Genomic DNA, 21,408 nt, shown 5'->3' with positions numbered 1-21,408 from the left:
AGAGGTGAAACCGGCATGTGTCAGCTTTTAGATCTTGATGGCATCAACATATACAAACATATATAGCTGCTTCCTATTCAAACATAATTCTCCTTCGATCTCTGTCTGGCCTCAACGCGGGGAAGAAATATGACGCTTCTGAAACTTGTTCTCGACTCACACTTCTCTCTAGTCTTCAACTCTGGAGACACTTTAAGTTGACTCTGCCTCTGATCACTTCTGGCTTCCTTCCGTGATGTTTGGTACAAATCTGCTTATGTCTTTAGTGCGCTCCACTTTATACAAGGCTGCTAGTTGACTCTGCTAGGGACGTCTTTCCCACGTGCTCAATCCGATATCTCCTTCGCTCGCGTGCACATGTAACGATCTCAATCATTCACTTATTCTACTCCTCATCATATGTAATTTTGTTGGACACTAGTCTAGACTCTAATGTGATCAGTGCATATAACGAGCCCAGCCCACGCACACTATTAATTTTGTTGGACACTATTTCATGCCCCAAACTATTCCATTTATCCGCACGTGACATGAAAGGCCTGGTACAAAAGTCCAATTAATTGGTCTATGGATAAATATAAATCTCTTATGTCTTGTAATTTTGTAAGATATAGTCAGAAAAACATAGCCCATCTGCTCTCCCATGCTTATCTTTTATCAAATTTTCTTTCTTAGTTAATTTTGTTGCTAATAATATATATCCATTCCATGGCTGTCGATCAACAACAGCCGCCAGCTATTAATGGTGATGTAATAATTGCCAAAAATGAAATTTATATAGTTTAATTAATCCCTTTGGTCATATATGTTTAATTGTTTCTCAGTTGCATGTGTTTTGATTAAATATATATGCTTCACGGTGTTTAGGAGGCTCAAGTGAAAAACTCAACTAGCGACGCATCTTCCTCCCAGATGGTGGTGTTGCAGTGCCTCGAGCTTTAATAGTAAAATTCATTTACAGCCAAAACTTGATATTAGAGTCCTAGTAATAGAACAAGCAAGTCACGTTTATTGTACACAAAATTCACTCTATGAATGCGTGTGAAAGATATTTTATGGACTAGATTATGATATATTTTATGGACTAGATTATTTATGGAGTAGATTAGGATATATTTGATATATTCTAATAACCTAATTAATTAGTAAATAGTTGAACTATTGGATTAATTAATTGGAAACAAAAGAAAAGCCCGGCCTATTAACCCTAGGGTTACAGGCGGTTATATTCCTATATATACTTACACTTAGAGCACTATAGAATTCAATCCGAGATTTCCTAGCTTTCTAAGATTGAATTGTGCATCATCGAGAATTGTTCCTGCATCGAATCTGCAATATATGTGGAAACCATAGTAGTGGATTCAACTGCAGGAATTGCTAGAAGAATTGCTACAAGATTGTTTGCTAGCAATATATGTGGAAACCATAGTAGTGGATTCAACTGCAGGAATTGCTAGAAGAATTGCTACAAGATTGTTTGCTACACAACAAGTAAGTTATTCTAAAAGAATTGCTACAAGATTGTTTGCTACACAACAAGTAAGTTATTCTAACTGTTGTTGTGTGTTTGTAATCTCTACACATAATTCAATTGTAAATCTAGCTAGATCTTATCCTTAATTGTTTTTCCTGCTGCATATCATTAGATGATGTCAAGGATTTCCAAGTGCAATAATCACAATATGAACATTGGCTTTCCAAATATTCACCTTCGTTTCAAATACATGAATTCTCTTTATATCAATCGAAACAAAACCAAAATCGATTAGATGTAGATATATTCGACCATGATGCATTTTAGCATAGCAAACATCGTACACTACCTGTTTTCCCAATGCCAAAAATCCTATACAAAACACAAACTATTCTTGATTTCTTCTCTTGTTCATGGATCCTCCGATTCAAGAAACGATCTCAAACTCCACAAATAATGCCAATCCAAACAGAAGCAAGACGCTGCAATACAGAAAATGGTCGGAAACGGCGGTATATTCAGTCCTCGTCCTCTCCGGCCAATCGGCGGCGGCGCTTCTCGGCAGATTATACTACGAAAAAGGCGGGAAATCCAAATACATGGCGGCGCTGGTGCAGACCGCCGGATTCCCGCTCCTTCTCCCTTTCATCATCCTCATCAAATCAAGAGACAAGCAAACGGATTATTCAAATTCAACCACCTCCGATCACTCTCTAGCTCTCCCCGCTCTATACGCGTGTTTCGGCACGTTTCTCGCATTCATTTGCATGCTGTATTCCATCGGCCTCATGTATCTCCCTCTCTCCACTTTCTCTCTCATCTGCGCCACCCAGCTAGGGTTCAACGCGCTCTTCTCTCACCTCATCAACGCTCAGAGGCTCAGCCCGCCACTGCTCAACTCCGTTTTCCTCCTCACTCTCTCCTCCGTCCTCCTCGCCCTGCGTCCCGGCGGCGCCCCCGCCGCCGCGGCGGGGGGCAGGTACGCGGCGGGGTTCGCGTGCACGCTGGGCGGCGCGGCGGGGTACGCGCTGCTGCAGTCTCTGGAGCAGCGGGCCTACGGGAAGCTGCTGAGGCGGCAGAGGATGAAGGAAATCTTGGATGTGATTTTCTACGAGTCGATGGCGGCGAGCTTCGCGCTCGCGCTGGGGCTTTTCGGGAGCGGGGAGTGGCGGGGGCTGAAGGGGGAGATCGAGGGGTTCGGGACGGCGGCGGCGTACGCGGCGGTGGTGGTGGGTGCGGCGGCGGCGTGGCAGGTGTTTGCGGTGGGGATGGTGGCGCTGATTCTTAAGGTGTCGAGTGTGTTTGGGAATGTGGTTAGCGGCGTGGGCGAGGGTTTGGTGCCGGTTCTTGCGGTAGTGGTATTCAAGGATGGGATGAGTGGTGTGAAGGTTGTGGCATTCTTGTTGGCTGTGTGGGGTTCGGTTTCTTACGTTTATCACCAATTTGTTATTGACAAGGAAAATGGAAATGTGGATCCGCCCATGGGGGATTAGTGCGGCGGAGATTGTGTGGTGGAAAAGTGATGTGGCTCTTTCCCAAGAAGCAGCACCGCCGGAGACGCGGTGGCGGCGGCGACGACGACAAAAGAGAGAGATGGGTGATGTGTCATGCGTGTATTTTAGTTGTTCATATTCTTGGATTATTTGTCCTTGAATTTAATATACACAATTAGGTGAGTTTTGATTTTTGGTGCAGAAATTACAGAGATTGATGTCGTTTCTTTTGGGCAAGGAGATTAAGAAATGTGTAGAAAATAGATAAAGTGGATTCGTAGAAATTATTTTAAATATTAGATATAGAGAGAAAATATTGCCATAAAATGAATGAGACACTACTAATGAGATAATCTAAAAAAGAAAGTGGGCCACCATTAATAAGACAAATGGAGTATTATTTAGATTTTAAGCTATAAAGTGGCGGAACATTAGTGGGCTAGATTTTTGTTTATTTTTATTTGTTAAGCCCATTAACTAAAGTGACGGCTAGTATAAGGTTGTGAACTTGTGAGTGACGAATCTTTGGCAATCAACATATATATATTGGCGGCCGAGGCTTTTATTTATGAGTTTAGGGATTTTTAGTTAGGGGTTGTATAACTTGTATTTTTGATTAGCTTATCATATTAGCGGCTGATTGTTGGAGATTGGCGAGCTTGGACGAGATTTTTTGGCACACATTATTGGTTTTACTTATTTCATCTTTTCGTGCTTAATTAGTTAGCTTCTTATTTTATTTCGTAGTTATTCATTGGATATGTTTATGAATTTTTATCCTTTTTTCGTGTCTGTTAAATTTAATAGCATGACTAGCTAATTTCTTGTTCGATGAGAATAATGAAACCTTAGTCTAAAATGTGTGAGACCTAATTGTATTTTTAATTAATTCAATTGAATTTTAATTTATTTTCTGAGCAGAGTGTTTTAATATGATTTTCTTGAGCCTGATCACCTTAGGTTAATTCAGATTAGTGTCAATTAGTTCCCCCAATCCGTAATTGTTGGAATCGGGCTAATTAGTGACGAAGCTATCATATCGGTAGTAGGGAATAAATTGGTAGACGAATTATTACTTGCGTTTTTGGATAATTTGTCTTAATTGAGTTCCTTCATCTTAATGATAATTGAACAAAAATATTTTCACAACATATAAATATAAAATTATAAACAAACTTATTACCATAAGAAAGATTTAATGTAGTCTCCTATTAAATAATAAAATCAAAATTAAAATGTTAATATACTAGTATTAAGTTAATATTAATCGATTAAAAAGAACCCAAACAAATAGAAAGAGTCATTCCTTTATTTCTTTTACATCATTTCTCTTCTCTACAATTTCTTCTCTGCAATTTATTTTCTTTCTACAACAAGGTTTGAAAAATCAGCCACCATTTCTTCTCTATAATTTCTTCGCCGCATTATTGTCTTCTTCTCTATACTTTCTTTTCTGTCCACAACAATAGGTCTAAAAAAGTAGTGAATCTTGATCTTTGATTTAGGCGTAGCGTTGTGTGTTTTAATGTTTTCTTTTTCCTTTTCCTTTTGTTGAAATTGCCATGATTGGGAATGTTCTATTATTATGTTTTTTTTCCCCTTATTATTGCTTATTTACCTTGCAATGGCACTAAATTTCATTACCCCTCTATGATAGGATAATGAGAGCGATACATCTGAAGTGAAGTTGGTAGAGATAGCCGCCGGCTAACTGGTATGCTAATGCGTCACATACCTGCTTTCACGAGAGTTGCACTTTCAGTTTCAAGCGGGAAATTTGAAAAGGTTTTCTATCGATTTCAATACATACTCCAAAGCATCATTAAGACTTATTCCTCTGTCTCGCGAAGCTTGATCACTTTCTTTTCGGCACATATTTTTAAGTAACTAGGAGTATTTATTGTGTTAAGGGTGACAAGTGAATAAATGGAAAAACTTTTGTCATATAAAAAAAGTGATCAAGCGTTCGTCCCAACAGAGTTGAGTTGTGTATTTTTCTGGTCGTTCCAACAAAATTGAGTCGTTTCCCTTTTTGGAATAAATTAAAGCTGCTTTTTCATTCACCCACTCTTTTATTTTACTTTTTCAATAAACTCTAGTTTCTTAAATTCCGTGCCAAAAAAAAATGCTTCACCTTGCTCGGATGGAAGGAGTATGATATATGCTTCTCACTTTCTTCACCTTGGGTTCTATTCTGTTATATATATTTGAGTAACACCTTGTGTTATATTCATTCCGCTATTAGATAACTATGTAATATCCAACACGGGTCACAGCTTGACTCATGAATATTGGTGCCCAATGAGGAATATGATGTTGTGTTTTGTTATCAAAGTAAATATCAGGGATATTTTAACTTTTTCTAACCATTTCTTACCGCCAATGTTGGGGTCAATGCAAGATTTATCCACAATGATGAAGCACACTTTAGCAAGTGATTTTATTGGTTCTCAAGTTCTTAACCTCGTACAAAGTCAGGTTTGGCTACAATTTAGTTGATATAACTGAATGTTTTAGCAAAATTAAATATAATGTATCCATGGTTTGTATGAGGCAATCACATTTGTTTAACAATCTCAGGCCATGGCCATAGCTAGTGACCACATAGCGCGATCTTCGTTGGAAAGTATGTCCCAAAATGCAGGTCAAACGTCCCTTGGAATCTTAGAGAGGTACTATTGCAGTTGATGCTTGCATGTTTAAACAATATATATTGTTTACTCTTGGAATTGTAGAGATATTGCTCAAGTTGATTATTGAATTGTTCTAAATGTGATCTCTTTTGTGGGCTAGAGAGATAATTGATTGAAAAGATTCTAGTTGTTGCCTAATAAAGATACCAACATGTTCATAATAGAGAGTTTGGAAATGTGTATTCAACATTTAAAAAGGAAGCTGATCATTGTGCCAGCCTAATATAATAAAGCTAATTGATCTTTGAGAAATTGACTATGTATTGAAGATTAGTCAAACACTTTACACTTAAAGGCCTATGTATTCTCTCCTTCAGAGTAATGGATTAGCTTCTACTGTTATTAAGAAACATCATGGAGGAAAAATAGTTATGCATTGTGAATTGAATGTATTTCTTTTGTAGATTAAGCATTTGCTAACTTTTTTGAAGCGAAATATGTTCAAATTGTAGGCGGGAGAATATGAATTGTGACATATTTGAGGAGGTACGTATGGACGAGTATTATAAAGATATTGGTCCCAAGCGCTTCACATTTTCGGTGCGTTGGCCCTTCACGATGCGTGGAGCTAAGATAGAGGAGCTCAAGGAGACGATGTACACGCACGGTTTATGGCCCACTCCAAGACTTATTCTTACATATGAACAATTGAAAAATGATCATGATAAACTTTTTGACGAGCCTAACTTCAATAAGGTATCTTTGGTATATATATACATGCAACTATTTTTAATCATATATTTGTATTTAACTAATTTTTGTTTTAGATGTTTGACAAGTACAAAGAAGAGGTATTAGAAGTTTGGCCTGATTTGAAGAATCCAACATGTCTGATGGCTGCCAAGAGACTGATAATCAAAGGGTGGAATTGGCACGGCAAGCCTGCCGGCATAAAATCCACAATGTATCTATATTATGGACTTGCATTGAGAAATGCAATACCAGATAGTAAGTTACAGTCTATCTATTTGTGATCTTAAATTGTTGTAGTTGTTATGTCTTTTGATTTTAATTTGTTTTTTCAGATTTTGGTATTCCTGTTGGAGTGCCCATGACGCTGAAGGATGCATCCAAGTATGCTAAAAATGTGATGATGGAACTGAAAATATTTGGAAAGGAGATTGGCGCACCTGTGTATCCTGAGATATACACTAGCATTCGTCAAAGTGGTGCGCCTTTTATCATTAATGAGATAAGGCCACATTTCACAAGAGTGTTGGTGAATGGTAAAGCTGAATTTAGAGCTATTGGTGTGGAAGATAACAAATATTACACTGGAGCGGCCAATCATGAAAAGTCGATTGTCATTTTGCCAACGCGACAGCAGGCATATATACTTTAGTTTTTATTAAATTTTTGTTTGTATACTCTTTACTTGTCTTTACCTTGAATTTCATATTTAGTAAATTGTTCCATTATTTTTTGCAGCATCTATCCAGTGACTTCAGCTCAGCTCAGCCCACACGTTTCAACTCATCTCAACCATCGTGGTTCAGTTCACCTCAGGGGCGCCTTTGATCAAATTGTGCAACCACTCTGTGATGAGTACTTGAATCGTACTCATAACGAACGTCATATTCCATTATTTCGGGTGGAACTCCAGGTGCAGCTGGTTCTACTTCAACAGGCTCCTCTGCAACGGGATCCTCCTGAGGATTACTAGTTGAACCTTGGTGGGATTTATCTTTTCTCCTACGCCTACCCATTTGCGAGTAACTAGCTAGTAACGAGGGAAACAAATATAGTACAATGAGGTTAATTACATGGTGTTGAATGCAGGGATGTATACAAGTCGAGTTGAATCGAGCTCGGTCCATAAGTGTGAAGCTCGGTTCCTTTTGGGTCCTTATTGTTATATTGGGCATCATATAATTAATTTGGCATAAGTGCTCACAGATTTTCAATTCAAATTTATTGTTAAAGGGTCTGTATTAGGAAAAGTTGAGTTTAAAATTATTGAAGGCCATTATCTTAGGGTGATTTGCAAAAATAGGCCACTAGTTTTCGGACTTGTAAAAATAGGCCAATTATTTTAGTTTTTGATATTTTTATGCCACATGTGTACCCAATCAGACTATTATAAATGCTGAATTGAGCTCAAATGTGGCCTAAAAATGCCAAAAACTAAAATAATTGGCCTATTTTTGCAAGTCCGTAAAATAGTAGCCTATTTTTGCAAATCGCCCTAAGATAATGACCTGAAATAATTTTAAACTCGGAAAAGTTCATGAACATAAATTGTCAAAAATTGAGGGTAAGAAAATCATCAAACAATCATGCTAATATTAAAATTAAATCATCCACAATACAAATAATCATGCTTATATCAATTTAAATATGTGTCCTCTCCTCAACCTCTCTCCCTCATCTCTTCATCTTCGGCCACTTCTCTCCCTCTTCCTCATCTCTCCCCCCTTGTCTGTTTCCCCTCACCGCTACCAGCCGCGGGTCCTCCTTTCTCCGGCGGCGACCTTCGCCGCCTGCTAGCGTCACTACCTTTTCCTTATTTCCGTCTTGCCTACAACAGCAGCAACTGCCATCGCAGCAGCGCCGTCCAGCCACCTCCTCCCTTTGTCCGACCAGAACAGCACAACAGCGGCTGAGGCCACCGTCCCTGTCTCCTCCCGCTAGCCGCCGTGGCGCGAAGCGCCGGCGGCGCTGTTCAACCGTTCCCCCTCTTCTATCTCCTGTCTAAATTCTAAACCACTGCTCCTCTTTCAATCTATTCTATTTTCTTATGTATTAATTATGTGTCTGCCTTCTTTTATTTTATTATGCAGTGTAATGGTTTTTCAAAACAAAGCAAGTGTTTGAAAAAAATAAATTTAATAGTATGCACTGGAATGAAACTACATAGTTTTACATAAATATTTAAAATTACCACTTGAAGTTAAAGGAACAGAACAAGAGGCCGGCCAGCTGAGTTTTTGGAATGATTTCCAGAAAGTGATACGAGTTAACATGAAAAAGGAAATGAGGCAGCGGATTAATAGTGTACTGCACAAGAGTAGTAAAATGGTACTTTTTTCGATAAAAAAAAAGTAAAATGGTACTTGCTGTATAAGATTTTGAAAATAATTTGGTGGCTGAGGAAGGGTACACGTTATTACTCCAAGAAATCAGAAATTGTGGCTGAAAAAATGCTGATAATCAACTAAATGTTATGGGCTTTTTATTAAAATCTAGCCCAATGCAAGTATATACATAATAAGGTTCAACTTAAAGGGAGCATATATATACAATTAGGCCCAATCATCAAAGAAGCTCAAATTTAAATTAATACCTTTGAGCTTAAAATTCTAAAATTATAATCTGTAATTTAAATTTATTTATCTAACTAGGGGCACGACTATATAATTCACAAACTCGACTCATAGATATATATTTTAATGACTTGAAAATTTAATAATTTCCAAATAAAAATTGCAAAGAAAATAAATGGTTTTGGGCTGTGACAATTCCTGAGATATACACTAGCATTCGTGTATCCTGAGATATACACTAGCATTCGTCAAAGTGGTGCGCCTATTATCATTAATGAGATAAGGCCACATTTCACAAGAGTGTTGGTGAATGGTAAAGCTGAATTTAGAGCTATTGGTGTGGAAGATAACAAATATTACACTGGAGCGGCCAATCATGAAAAGTCGATTGTCATTTTGCCAACGCGACAGCAGGTATATATACTTTAGTTTTTATTAAATTTTTGTTTGTATACTCTTTACTTGTCTTTACCTTGAATTTCATATTTAGTAAATTGTTCCATTATTTTTTGCAGCATCTATCCAGTGACTTCAGCTCAGCTCAGCCCACACGTTTCAACTCATCTCAACCATCGTGGTTCAGTTCACCTCAGGGGCGCCTTTGATCAAATTGTGCAACCACTCTATGACGAGTACTTGAATCGTACTCATAACGAACGTCATATTCCATTATTTCGGGTGGAACTCCAGGTGCAGCTGGTTCTACTTCAACAGGCTCCTCTGCAACGGGATCCTCCTGAGGATTACTAGTTGAACCTTGGTGGGATTTATCTTTTCTCCTACGCCTACCCATTTGCGAGTAACTAGCTAGTAACGAGGGAGCAGTTTGAAGTTTTTGTTTCTTTACTGTATCGGAAGGAATGTGCTGTATATGTGAGAACAAATATAGACAATGAGGTTAATTACATGGTGTTGAATGCAGGGATGTATACAAGTCGAGTTGAATCGAGCTCGGTCCATAAGTGTGAAGCTCGGTTCCTTATTATGTTATTTTGGATCCTTATTGTTATATTGGGCATCATATAATTTATTTGGCATAAGTGCTCACAGATTTTCAATTCAAATTTATTGTTAAAGGGTCTGTATTAGGAAAAGTTGAGTTTAAAATTATTGAAGGTCATTATCTTAGGGTGATTTGCAAAAATAGGCCACTATTTTACGGACTTGCAAAAATAGGCCAATTATTTTAGACTTTGGCATTTTTAGGCCACATTTGAGCTCAATTCAGCATTTATAGGCCACTTTTTGGGGTCAAAATGTGGCCCAAAATAGTCTGATTGGGTACACATGTGGTCTAAAAATACCAAAAACTAAAATAATTGGCCTATTTTTACAAGTCCGAAAAATAGTAGCCTATTTTTGCAAATCGCCCTAAGATAATGACCTGAAATACTTTTAAACTCGGAAAAGTTCATGAACATAAATTGTCAAAAATTGAGGGTACGAAAATCATCAAACAATCATGCTAATATTAAAATTAAATCATCCACAATACAAATAATCATGCTTATATCAATTTAAATATGTGTCCTCTCCTCAACCTCTCTCCCTCTTTCCTCATCTCTCCCTCTCCGTCGACTTCTCTCCCTCTTCCTCATCTCTCCTCCCTTGTCTGTTTCCCCTCACCGCTCCCAGCCGCGGGCCCTCCTTTCTCTGGCGGCGACCTTCGCCGCCTGCCAGCGTCACTACCTTGTCCTTATTTCCATCTTGTCTACAACAGCAGCAGCTGCCATCGCAGCAGCGCCGTCCAGCCACCTCCTCCCTTTATCCGACCGAAACAGCACAACAGTGGCTGAGGCCACCGAACCACCGTCCCTGTCTCCTCCCGCCAGCCGCCGTGGCGCGAAGCGCCGGCGGCGCTGTTCAACCATTTCCCCCTCTTCTATCTCCTGTCTAAATTTTAAACACTGCTCTTCTTTCGATCTATTCTATTTTCTTATGTAGTAATTATGCGTCTGCCTTCTTTTATTTTATTATGCAGTGTAATGGTTTTTCAAAACAAAGCAAGAGTCTGAAAAAAATAAATTTAATAGTATGCACTGGAATGAAACTACATAGTTTTACATAAATATTTAAAATTACCACTTGAAGTTAAAGGAACAGAACAAGAGGCCAACTGAGTTTTTCGAATGATTTCCAGAAAGTGATAGGAGTTAACATGAAAAAGGAAATGAGGCGGCAGATTAATAGTGTACTGCACAAGAGTAGTAAAATGGTACTTTTTCCGATCAAAAAAAGAAAAAAAGTAAAATGGTACTTGCTGTATAAGATTTTGAAAATAATTTGGTGGATGAGGAAGGGTACACGTTATTACTCCAAGAAATCAGAAATTGTGGCTGGAAAAATGCTGATAATCAACTAAATGTTATGTGCTTTTTATTAAAATCTAGCCCAATGCAAGTATATAAATAATAAGGTTCAACTTAAAGGGAGCATATATACAATTAGGCCCAATCATCAAAGAAGCTCAAATTTAAATTAATACCTTTGAGCTTAAAATTCTAAAATTATAATCTGTAATCTAAATTTATTTATCTAACTAGGGGCGCGACTATATAATTCACAAATTCGACTCATAGATATATATTTTAATGACTTGAAAATTTAATAATTTCCAAATAAAAATTGCAAAGAAAATAAATGGTTTTGGGCTCTGACAATTCCGCTATTAGATAAATATGTAATATCCAACACGGGCCACAGCTTGACTCATGAATATTGGTGCCCAATGAGGAATATGATGTTGTGTTTTGTTATCAAAGTAAATATCAGGGATATTTTAACTTTTTCTAACCATTTCTTGCAGCCAATGTTGGGGTCAATGCAAGATTTATCCACAATGATGAAGCACACTTTACCAAGTGTTTCTATTGGTTCTCAAGTTCTTAACCTCGTACAAAGTCAGGTTTGGCTACAACTTAGTTGTTATAATTGAATGTTTTAGCAAGATTAAATATAATGTATCCATGGTTTGTCTGAGGCAATCACATTTGTTTAACGATCTCAGGCCAATGCCATAGCTAGTGATCACGTAGCGTGGTCTTTGCCGGAAAGTATGTCCCAAAATGCAGGCCAAGCATCTCTTGGAACCTTAGAGAGGTACTATTGCAGTTGATGCTTGCATGTTTAAACAATATATATGGCTTACTCTTGGAGTTGTAGAGATATTGCTCAAGTTGATTATTGAATTGTTCTAAACGTGATCTCTTTTGTGGGCTAGAGAGATAATTGATTGAAAAGATTCTAGTTGGTGCCTAATAAAGATACCAACATGTTCATAATAGAGAGTTTGGAAATGTGTATTCAACATTTAAAAAGGAAGCTGATTATTGTGCCAGCCTAATATAATAAAGCTGATTGATCTTTGAGAAATTGACTATGTGTTGAAGATTAGTTTAACACTTTACACTTAAAGGCCTTTGTATTATCTCCTTCAGAGTAATGGATTAGCTTCTACTGTTCTTAAGAAACATCATGGAGGAAAAATAGCTATGCATTGTGAATTGAATGTATTTCTTTTGTAGATTAAGCATTTGCTAACTTTTTTGAAGCCAAATATGTTCAAATTGTAGACGGGAGAATATGAATTGTGACATATTTGAGAAGGTACATATGGACGAGTATTATAAAGATATTGGTCCCAAATGATTCACATTTTCGGTGTGTTGGCCCTTCACGATGCGTGGAGCTAAGATAGAGGAGCTCAAGGAGACGATGTATACACACGATTTATGGCCCACTCCAAGACCTGTTCTTACATATGAACAATTGAAAAATGATCATGATAAACTTTTTGACGAGCCTAACTTCAATAAGGTATCTTTGATATATATATGCAACTATTTTTAATCATATATTTGTATTTAACTAATTTTTGTTTTAGATGTTTGACAAGTACAAAGAAGAGGTATTAGAAGTTTGGCCTGATTTGAAGAATCCAACATGTCTGATGGCTGCCAAGAGATTGATAATCAAAGGGTGGAATTGGCACGGCAAGCCTGCCGGCATAAAATCCACAATGTATCTATATTATGGACTTGCATTGAGAAATGCAATACCAGATAGTAAGTTACAGTTTATGTATTTGTGATCTTAAATTGTTGTATTTGTTATGTCTTTTGATTTTAATTTATTTTTTTAGATTTTGGTATTCCTGTTGGAGTGCCCATGATGCTGAAGGATGCATCCGAGTATGCTAAAAATGTGATGATGGAGCTGAAAATATTTGGAAAGGAGATTGGCGCACCTGTGTGTCCAGAGATATACACTAGCATTCGTAAAATTGGCGCGCCTTTTATCATTAATGAGATAAGGCCACATTTCACAAGACTGTTGGTGAATGGTAAAGCTGAATTTAGAGCTATTGGTGTGGAAGATAACAAATGTTACACTGGAGCGGCCAATCATGAAAAGTCGATTGTCATTTTGCCAACGCAACATCAGGCATATATACTTTAGGTTTTATTAAATTTTTGTTTGTATACTCTTTACTTGTCTTTACCTTGAATATCATATTTAGTAAATTGTTCGATTATTTTTTGTAGCATCTATCCAGTGACTTCAGCTCAGCTCAGCCCACACGTTTCAACTCATCTCAACCATCGTGCTTCAGTTCACCTCAAGAGCGCCTTTGATCAAATTGTAATAAAGTTCAAGAGTATGGGTGTGTTTACTTTGATAGTAAAATTTTCATTTGAAAATGATGGATAAGAAAATGTGAGATAATATTATATTTTTCTGCTTTTTTTTATCATGTGTTTACTTTGTTAGGAATAGATGGATAAAAAAATGGAAATGTTGGAAAATATTTTCACATCCTCCCAGTAGGATAATATTATCCAACATTTTGAGAAATGGAGTGAAAATGGGCTGTCCAAATAAATTTTCCAGCCTGACCGGAGAAAATTATCCATCATAGAAAATATGTAAAAATGATGAAAAATATACTTTTTCTAATAGAAAAGTAAACACACCCTATATATATACCTACTGATAGTGCTTAATCAACCAAATCAGTCAAATTCTTGAGGATTAATTAATCAATTGACAAAAATATAGACGATTCTTGAGAATCACTTGATCCAATCCTATGTATTTTGTCTCCCAACAAGCATTTAATAATCATCATTATTTAGCTTGTCACAAGAAAAATCCAGCACTGATGTGTTCATTAATCATCCTCTTGCCCAACATCAATATTCCCAGCAAAATTCTCAAATTGAAATTGTATAGTTGAAGCATCAAGCAAGCAACAAATCTAGAAGAAATCACAAGCATTCATTTGTGCAAATTTGTATATTCAAAGGCATCCATATTAAGCTACAAAGAAAATCAAGTGCTGAATAAAACACATAAATCGAACAATTTAAGTTGAGAAGTAAGTTAGCGTAATTATTTTCGGTTTGGGCATAATTGAGAATCAGCACAGTAGCAATATAGCGTATTTTAATTAAATCTATAAATATTAAAAAAATCTAGGGTAGTGTTCTTTTATATAAGCAAAATCAGAAAGATTCATATCTTAACAGCAGCGCCGCTTATTGTTCTTCTTCATTACGCGGCGCACTTCTTTATTTTTCTAATCCACAAAGATTTGGGACTGGTTTTGCAGTACCCGTCTCGGCCTCTCAGCTGAATCCAAATTCATCTTCACAATTAGGATAGGAATGGCTGCACGCTTCGCTACCTCCGCCACGCGCCGCCTATCTCTCCGCGGCGGTGTTCGATCTAGCAATTGCTCCTTAGGGCGGGGTTTTGGATCCCGAGCTCAATTCGTCGGCAGGTTCCATTTTTTCAAAATTTTGAATTTGTATGTTTTGTTTAAATATCAATTATATGCGAAATTTTAAATTTTTGTTCAGGGAGGCGGATGCTACTGAGTATAATACGAGAATCGCCGGTGCCCCGCCGACGAGTAACCAGCTATGCCAACCCTCTAGATATATATTGTCTGGGTTTGCAGGTATTTGCAAAGTTTCTCAGTGATAAGCTTAATTCAATGTTTATTATGTTATGTGTAAAAGTTAAATTAGGAAGAGATAACAAAAGAGAAAAAAACTAGTGAAAAAAAAAATTTCAAGAACGACTTTTGAAATGAAGACTAAAAAAAAGTTCAGCTGGAAAACTCTTGTAGCCATCATCACCTCATTCCTGATTATCAATTTTCAGTTATATTGGTGTGTTGAAAATTTTTATATGTCCATTTTCAATTTTCATCACCTTATGCTCTTCATATCTGAAAAGTTTATATAAAGTTTCCATTTTTATTGGGTAGGTTATAATTGGCAACGACATAAAAGCAGTCTAGTAGGAACCTCAGAGACTACACGCGCAACAACTTATCCTAAATCCTTCTGTGAGTGGCTAGCTGGAATTATCGATGGTGATGGAAGTATTCAAGTTAGTAAAAAAGGATATACTTCTCTTGAAATTACTATGGGACTTGAAGATCTACCACTACTACGATATATCCAACTTATGCTTGGTGGAAGTATTAAAATGCGAGCAGGTGCTAAAGCTTATCGTTATCGACTACATAATCACCTTGGTATGATTAAACTAATGAATTGTATAAATGGTCATATTCGACATTCAGCACGACTACTTCAACTACATCGTGTCTGTCAAGTACTGGAAATCCCCGTAATTCTACCTATTCCACTAGATGCTCAATCAAATTGGTTTGCAGGATTCTTTGATGCTGATGGTACTATTACTATAGCTATGAAGCATGGACTACCTCAACTAAGTATTCGAGTAACTAATAAACTTCTACAAGATGTAGAGTCTTATAAGGTAGTATTTGGAGGAAGTCTCTACTTTGATAGTAGTCAAAATGGTTACTATCAATGGTCTATACAAAGTAGAAAAGATGTTATCATGATATGATGCTAGATTACTTTAAATCAAATACTTTCCGAAGTCATAAATCACGACGATTCTTCCTTATTGAGGAATATTACAGTCTTTACGATCTCAAAGCATTTAAACCTGACAGTATTCACCATAAAGCATGGCTAGCTTTCCTAGACAAATGGAATAAGTTGATGATATAGTCCACCTTTCTTCTATTCATCCGCTTATATTAGTAGAAGAGAGAAGCACCCTGAAGTTTACATCCTCATTCTGCCTGGATCCGGTATCATAAGTCATATCGTTTCCACTTTTTCGGGAAAACCGGTTTTCGGGTATCTAGGCATGGTTATGAGTGAAGGATCGTGGACAAGAGAATCTGTGTTCCATACTTGTGGTGTTTGGAAGCCGTTATGGTTTTTACAAAACGGTGAGCTACTGTATTTTGCAAGCTTGAATGATGAACTAGCTGTGTTTGATCATGCCATTGGAAAGTTGAAGCATCTTGGTATGTATTGCTTTTCGACCTCACCAAGGCTAATTCTATTTTTTGAGAGCTTTGTTCAACTCAATGGAATTTCAGATGTTGAGGAGGTAAAATTCCTTATGCTTATACTAGTTTGGTGAGTCTCTGTACGTATACTTTCTTATTTATTTTATTTATGGATGAGTAATGTGTTTGTATTAAATTATTAATTTCATCAATAAGCAGGAGAAAGAAGAAGACAAGCACATGACTGAAGTGGAAGGGCCGTTGATGCTAGCGTAGCTTGTTATCTTTACTGTTTATCAGGGAATCTATCTGTATTTTCCATTGGGAATAATTTGTTATTCCAAGAAATTATCATAAAATCTTTTTTCCGACTGTCAATTTTTCCAAGAAATCCATCCTTTTATTTTAACCGCTATCAGACAGAAGAGTGGAAAGGATATATGCAGGCAAGGAGATGCTCTATCTTATGTGGAACTACGGCGCCGTCACAAACTCCGGTGGCTCAGCGGCAGCTACCGGCCGTGCAAGGAGGGCACGGGGGACGTTAGGGTGGTCGATTTTTGCACCCGACGGCCGTGTCCATCGACTATAGTGATGTCGACAGATGCCTTTGCCGCCGTCTCACGATCCCTCTATTTTTTTCATTTTTTATTTACTTAGTTGCCATATAAATTGTGGAGATTTTTTATTGATAAACTAAGGTTTAGTTGTGTTTTGGTTTTTTGGGTTTTTTTCGCAGTTTGCTAGCATGTTTAGCTCATTTAATTTGGAGGCTGCCTTTGTAGCATTCTTGTAGCTCATATTAATTTTTTTTAAGTATTATACAAGATATATATTAAATTTTATGAATTACTATTATACAAGAAATCACTCTCTCTCACACACATTAGAGAAATGGGCTTGAAGAAAAGACTTCGGCCCAATGGGCTCCTCAACAAATATGTATGAGTAAATAATAATGAGTAAAATAGTAATGTGTTTGTATTAAATTATCACGAAGACTTGTACGAGACCGGTCTCATATACGTAGCATAGTTTATAAAACAATGGCCTAGTGCGGTGGGTAAAGCTTTACTTCTCTTTCCTCAGGTTGGGTGTTCGACTCCGTTAGCATGCGAAATTTCTTTTTTTTTTTTTTTGGTATATGCGTTATTTCTTGGTTTTTATATACTAGTGCGCATTTCGACGGAAAATTATTTTAACTTATTATATAAATTATTTTTAAATTTATTTAATTTAAGGTAATATAGTTGAAATTATATTAATTTGAATCATATTCCTCAATTAAATGTTAACCTTTTGTTAGAATAATAAATATTCTTTTTATGCATATTTTTATTTAATAATATTTTAAAAAATGTATTGATATTGAAAATTTTATTTCATCTGAGCATCATCTCGTCTGAACCTTGTAGGATCATATCATAATCTAAATTTCGGAAGACGACAACTAACGTTTGAACATCAGACTTTTGAGTATCATCTCGTCTAGACCTTAAAATATAAAAAATGAACTTTTATGCGTCAAGTTTTTTTAACATCACTATCTGGAGCTTTAAAAATCAAAGTTGACTTGTGAGATTGTATGATTTGGAGCTTCTAACATCATATAACTAACTTGTAATATCATTTTGTATGGAACTTGAAAAAATCTTGACAAACTTTTATGCATTATTAGTTCTAAATATTATAACTGAGTTCCAAGAATCATCTCGTTTGGAGTTTAAAAAAACAAATTTAACTTGTGAGTATCATCTCATTTGAACTTTGAATGACCACAATTAAGTTACAAGAATTATCTTGTGTGTAGCTTTAAAGATCATTATCGTCTTTAGTTTGTAAGATTATAACTAACTTCTAAACATCATCTTGTATGCAGGTTGAAAAATCTTGACAATTTTTTGTGCATTATTTCATGTGGAGCTTGAAATATCATAATTGAGTTTCGAGCATCATTTTGTTTGAAATTTGAAAGAATAAAATGGACTCGTGAACATTAATTATCTTCAAATCTTGAGTTTCGAGCATCATTCCATCTGAAAATTGAAAGAATAAAATTGACTCGTGAACATTATCTCGTTTGAAGTTTGAAAGATCATAACTAAGTTTTGAAAATCATCTCGTGTGTAGCTTAAGAAAGTTGACACGAGATTCAAATTGTATTAATTTATTTAGTAATTTAATTGATAGATTTTCATAAAAAATCTATGTTGAATCCAAATTTTATTTTTAAAATTTTATACAAAATATATTATTTTATAATCAAATTAAATTGAAGAAATAATTTACTTAATCAAACCAATTTATATTTTCAAATTAAATTAATTAGACCATGTATTTAATTAAATAAATTTGGTCAAATTAAATTGACAAAACAATTCAAATTGTATTAGTCTCAATCATTCCGCCAATTAAATGTACATTTTTAATTTGGAGAGCAAGTGAAATCTTATAAAAATACTCAATGTGAAATGAGGTGATTTATATGAATTCTTCACTCGATTGAGATTATTATAAATTTGATACATGATTAAAGATTTCTAATATATTTTAACATCATATCCTTTATTGTTCTTTATCTAAATTCTTCATTTATGCATTACTAATTTCATAATTTATCTATTATTATTATTATTATTATTATATTATTATATTATTATTATTATTATTATTATTATTATTATTATTATTGTAGTAATGGACGAACAGAAACAAATAAAGTTTGCAGAAATGAAAAATATATTTTTCTTCCCTATATAACTAAAATGTATGGATTTATTTTACAAAAAATAAAAATAAAATTTTAATTATTTTGATAGACATTAAATAAGATTTTGTTTTAAAGTAATCAGTTTATAGAATTTGTGCCTTATTATGCAAACATGTAAATCAATGACCGGACCCGTTTATAATTACATATACGTGCATGTCTCAATTCAAACTTAATTTAAAATTAATTTTATTGAAAATTAAGAATATAAATATTATATATATATATATATATATATATATATTCATACAATATAATATATTGCAACATATACATATAACATGTACGCTATTTAGAAATATAAAATTAATAACAAATATACATCTAATCACTAACATTCAATTAAAATAATTTATAGTATATAGATTATAATTTTTTTCTTATCAGACATGTAAATCTAATTTTTATCTAGAAAAAATAAATAATAAAATTTATTAATTTAGATTATATGTAATGTTAATATTATTATATATACATTTATTGTTAATTATATTTATTATGATTAATGAATCTTTATATAGAATGTAATAATTAATTAATTAATAAATGGTGAAGATTATATAAGGTAAATTTTGAAATGGTGAGATTTTAGATATGCCACGTAGGTTAAGGCTTAATCCTATTATATAATAGATTTCTGTATAAATAAAATTTGTTTAGCATGCGATTTTTTTTTAGTTATTTCGTTACTTTTTTTGTGCTGCAATGGATAAAGTGTTTTTCATATCTTTTTTTCCAATATTTTTATTTTTTCACATAATTTATTTATTTATTTCTCCATTTATTTTTGTTTTTCTAAAGCTTCTTTTATTTTATTTTTTATGTATTTTATTTAAATTTCAGCATTTTTTAGCATATTTTTATATGTTTTATTTATTTTTTGTTGCAATTTATTTTTTCACTTTATAAATAAAATTTATAATAATAATCAATGAAGATTTTGTGATCCAATGAATAAGTTGTTGATTTATGAACGAAGAGAATTTAGGTTCGATTCCTAGTCGAAGTGTTTTTATTTATATTTATATTTTTATTATTTATAAAAAAATTGATATTCTTCACAAATCAAATAAGACTTAACTAGTAATACATTTCATAAATTTAAATAAGATTTTTAGAGAAAATCAAATATTTGTTGTGCTAATTTATGTTAATAGAAAATTAAAATATAACTTTTTTTACGTTTGCTTATAAGTATCAAATATTAATTTTTCTAATATGAAATAACAAATATCAAATATTTATGATTAAAAAAATTCATATTTGATATTTACAAAATTCATACCATTGGAAAACGTCATATTTAAGTAATATATTTGTGATTAGAAAGATTGTAATAAAATTATTATTTAATAAAAATATGACTTTTTCTAATAACAATTACTTTTTCTCATACAAAATATTACTTTTGCATATCGCTCATATGAAATAACAAATATCAAATATGACTTCTTATAATAACAAATATTAGTTTTGCTCATATCAAGTAATTACTTAACAAAAATTTGTTTTTTTCTAAATATAATTTTTGCTCATATCATTTTCCAAATATTACTTCTAGCATTGTTTATTGTTTTCCAATTTGTTCTTAAAAAATGAATTGAACTATTACTAAAAGTTTGGTTTGAATTACAGTTAGTAGAATAAGAAAAATGAATTTGAGAATATTTTACAATAATTCAGTTTACAACTAGCTTGGCAAAATCGTTTCTCTTAAGAAAGGTGAACTTGGGCCTCTTAAATTTTCTATAAGTTTACAAACTATTCTAAGGCCGATGTAGTCATTTAGTCCATCCACAAAATCAAAAGGCAAACAAGAAAAATATATATAGGAAAAATTATTAGTATTTGAATTATTGATCTTTTAACAGAAATTATGGAAATACATATAATTATAATTAAATTCCCGACTTTGAGCATTTAACAAAATATATAGATACTATCCATACATAGTACTCATTTTGTCCAACTAATAATATCTCAACTTCCTTTTTAGGCTATCACATATAAAAAATATAGGGCTCTAATTGTAGTAAAGATAACATGTGGGTCCCTCCATCGTTTTCTTTTTAAATAATCCCTCCATCTTTTTTTAAAGCATTTTAGTTTTTTTTTTGATAAATTTACAATATTAAATAAAAAAAAATTAAATGACCGCAACACGCCAACACAGATAACTTGAACCCAAAACCTTTGACTTTAGGCATTAACCCCTTATTGCTTGGCCAACACACTCACACAATTTTAGTTTCTTTGCTCGTTAAATAAGTGGGGTACCATGCACTAGTTTTCTTTGCTCATTAAACAAGTGGGGTGCCACGTAGCACCACTCTATGGTCTAAACAACTATTCCTTCTTTTATTACAA

At 34.3% G+C, this 21,408-nt stretch overlaps 5 protein-coding genes across 6 annotated transcripts in view; 4 read left to right on the top strand and 1 right to left on the bottom strand.

The window, feature by feature from the left end:
• Positions 1-21,408, bottom strand: part of LOC130985259 (uncharacterized) — a 920,555-nt gene that overhangs the window by 745,442 nt on the left and 153,705 nt on the right. The window lies entirely within an intron of this gene.
• LOC130985290 (purine permease 21-like) lies at positions 1,689-2,986 on the top strand. Its single transcript, XM_057908193.1, has one exon. It carries the CDS (start codon positions 1,891-1,893, stop codon positions 2,968-2,970), a length of 1,080 nt encoding a protein of 359 aa, XP_057764176.1. The 5' UTR covers positions 1,689-1,890; the 3' UTR covers positions 2,971-2,986.
• On the top strand, positions 5,623-7,390 carry LOC130985315 (uncharacterized). The gene is made up of 5 exons (XM_057908233.1): positions 5,623-5,642; positions 6,116-6,359; positions 6,431-6,611; positions 6,689-6,990; positions 7,092-7,390. The coding sequence occupies exons 2-5, from the start codon at positions 6,126-6,128 to the stop codon at positions 7,179-7,181; spliced, it is 807 nt and encodes a 268-aa protein (XP_057764216.1). The 5' UTR covers positions 5,623-5,642; positions 6,116-6,125; the 3' UTR covers positions 7,182-7,390.
• LOC130985346 (uncharacterized) lies at positions 9,027-9,823 on the top strand. The gene is made up of 2 exons (XM_057908284.1): positions 9,027-9,340; positions 9,442-9,823. Exons 1-2 carry the CDS (start codon positions 9,237-9,239, stop codon positions 9,674-9,676), a joined length of 339 nt encoding a protein of 112 aa, XP_057764267.1. The 5' UTR covers positions 9,027-9,236; the 3' UTR covers positions 9,677-9,823.
• On the top strand, positions 14,386-16,992 carry LOC130985300 (intron-encoded DNA endonuclease aI4-like). Its single transcript, XM_057908209.1, is given in 4 exon segments — positions 14,386-14,708; positions 14,788-14,888; positions 15,201-15,808; positions 15,811-16,992. Coding segments are annotated over 4 exon segments (996 nt in total). The 5' UTR covers positions 14,386-14,592; the 3' UTR covers positions 15,982-16,992.

The sequence above is a fragment of the Salvia miltiorrhiza genome, chromosome 5 (assembly GCF_028751815.1).
Source record: "Salvia miltiorrhiza cultivar Shanhuang (shh) chromosome 5, IMPLAD_Smil_shh, whole genome shotgun sequence".
Classification (NCBI taxonomy): domain Eukaryota; kingdom Viridiplantae; phylum Streptophyta; class Magnoliopsida; order Lamiales; family Lamiaceae; genus Salvia; species Salvia miltiorrhiza.
The sequence above is the reverse complement of the archived record's forward strand: the minus strand, read 5'-3'. Positions and strand labels throughout refer to the sequence as shown.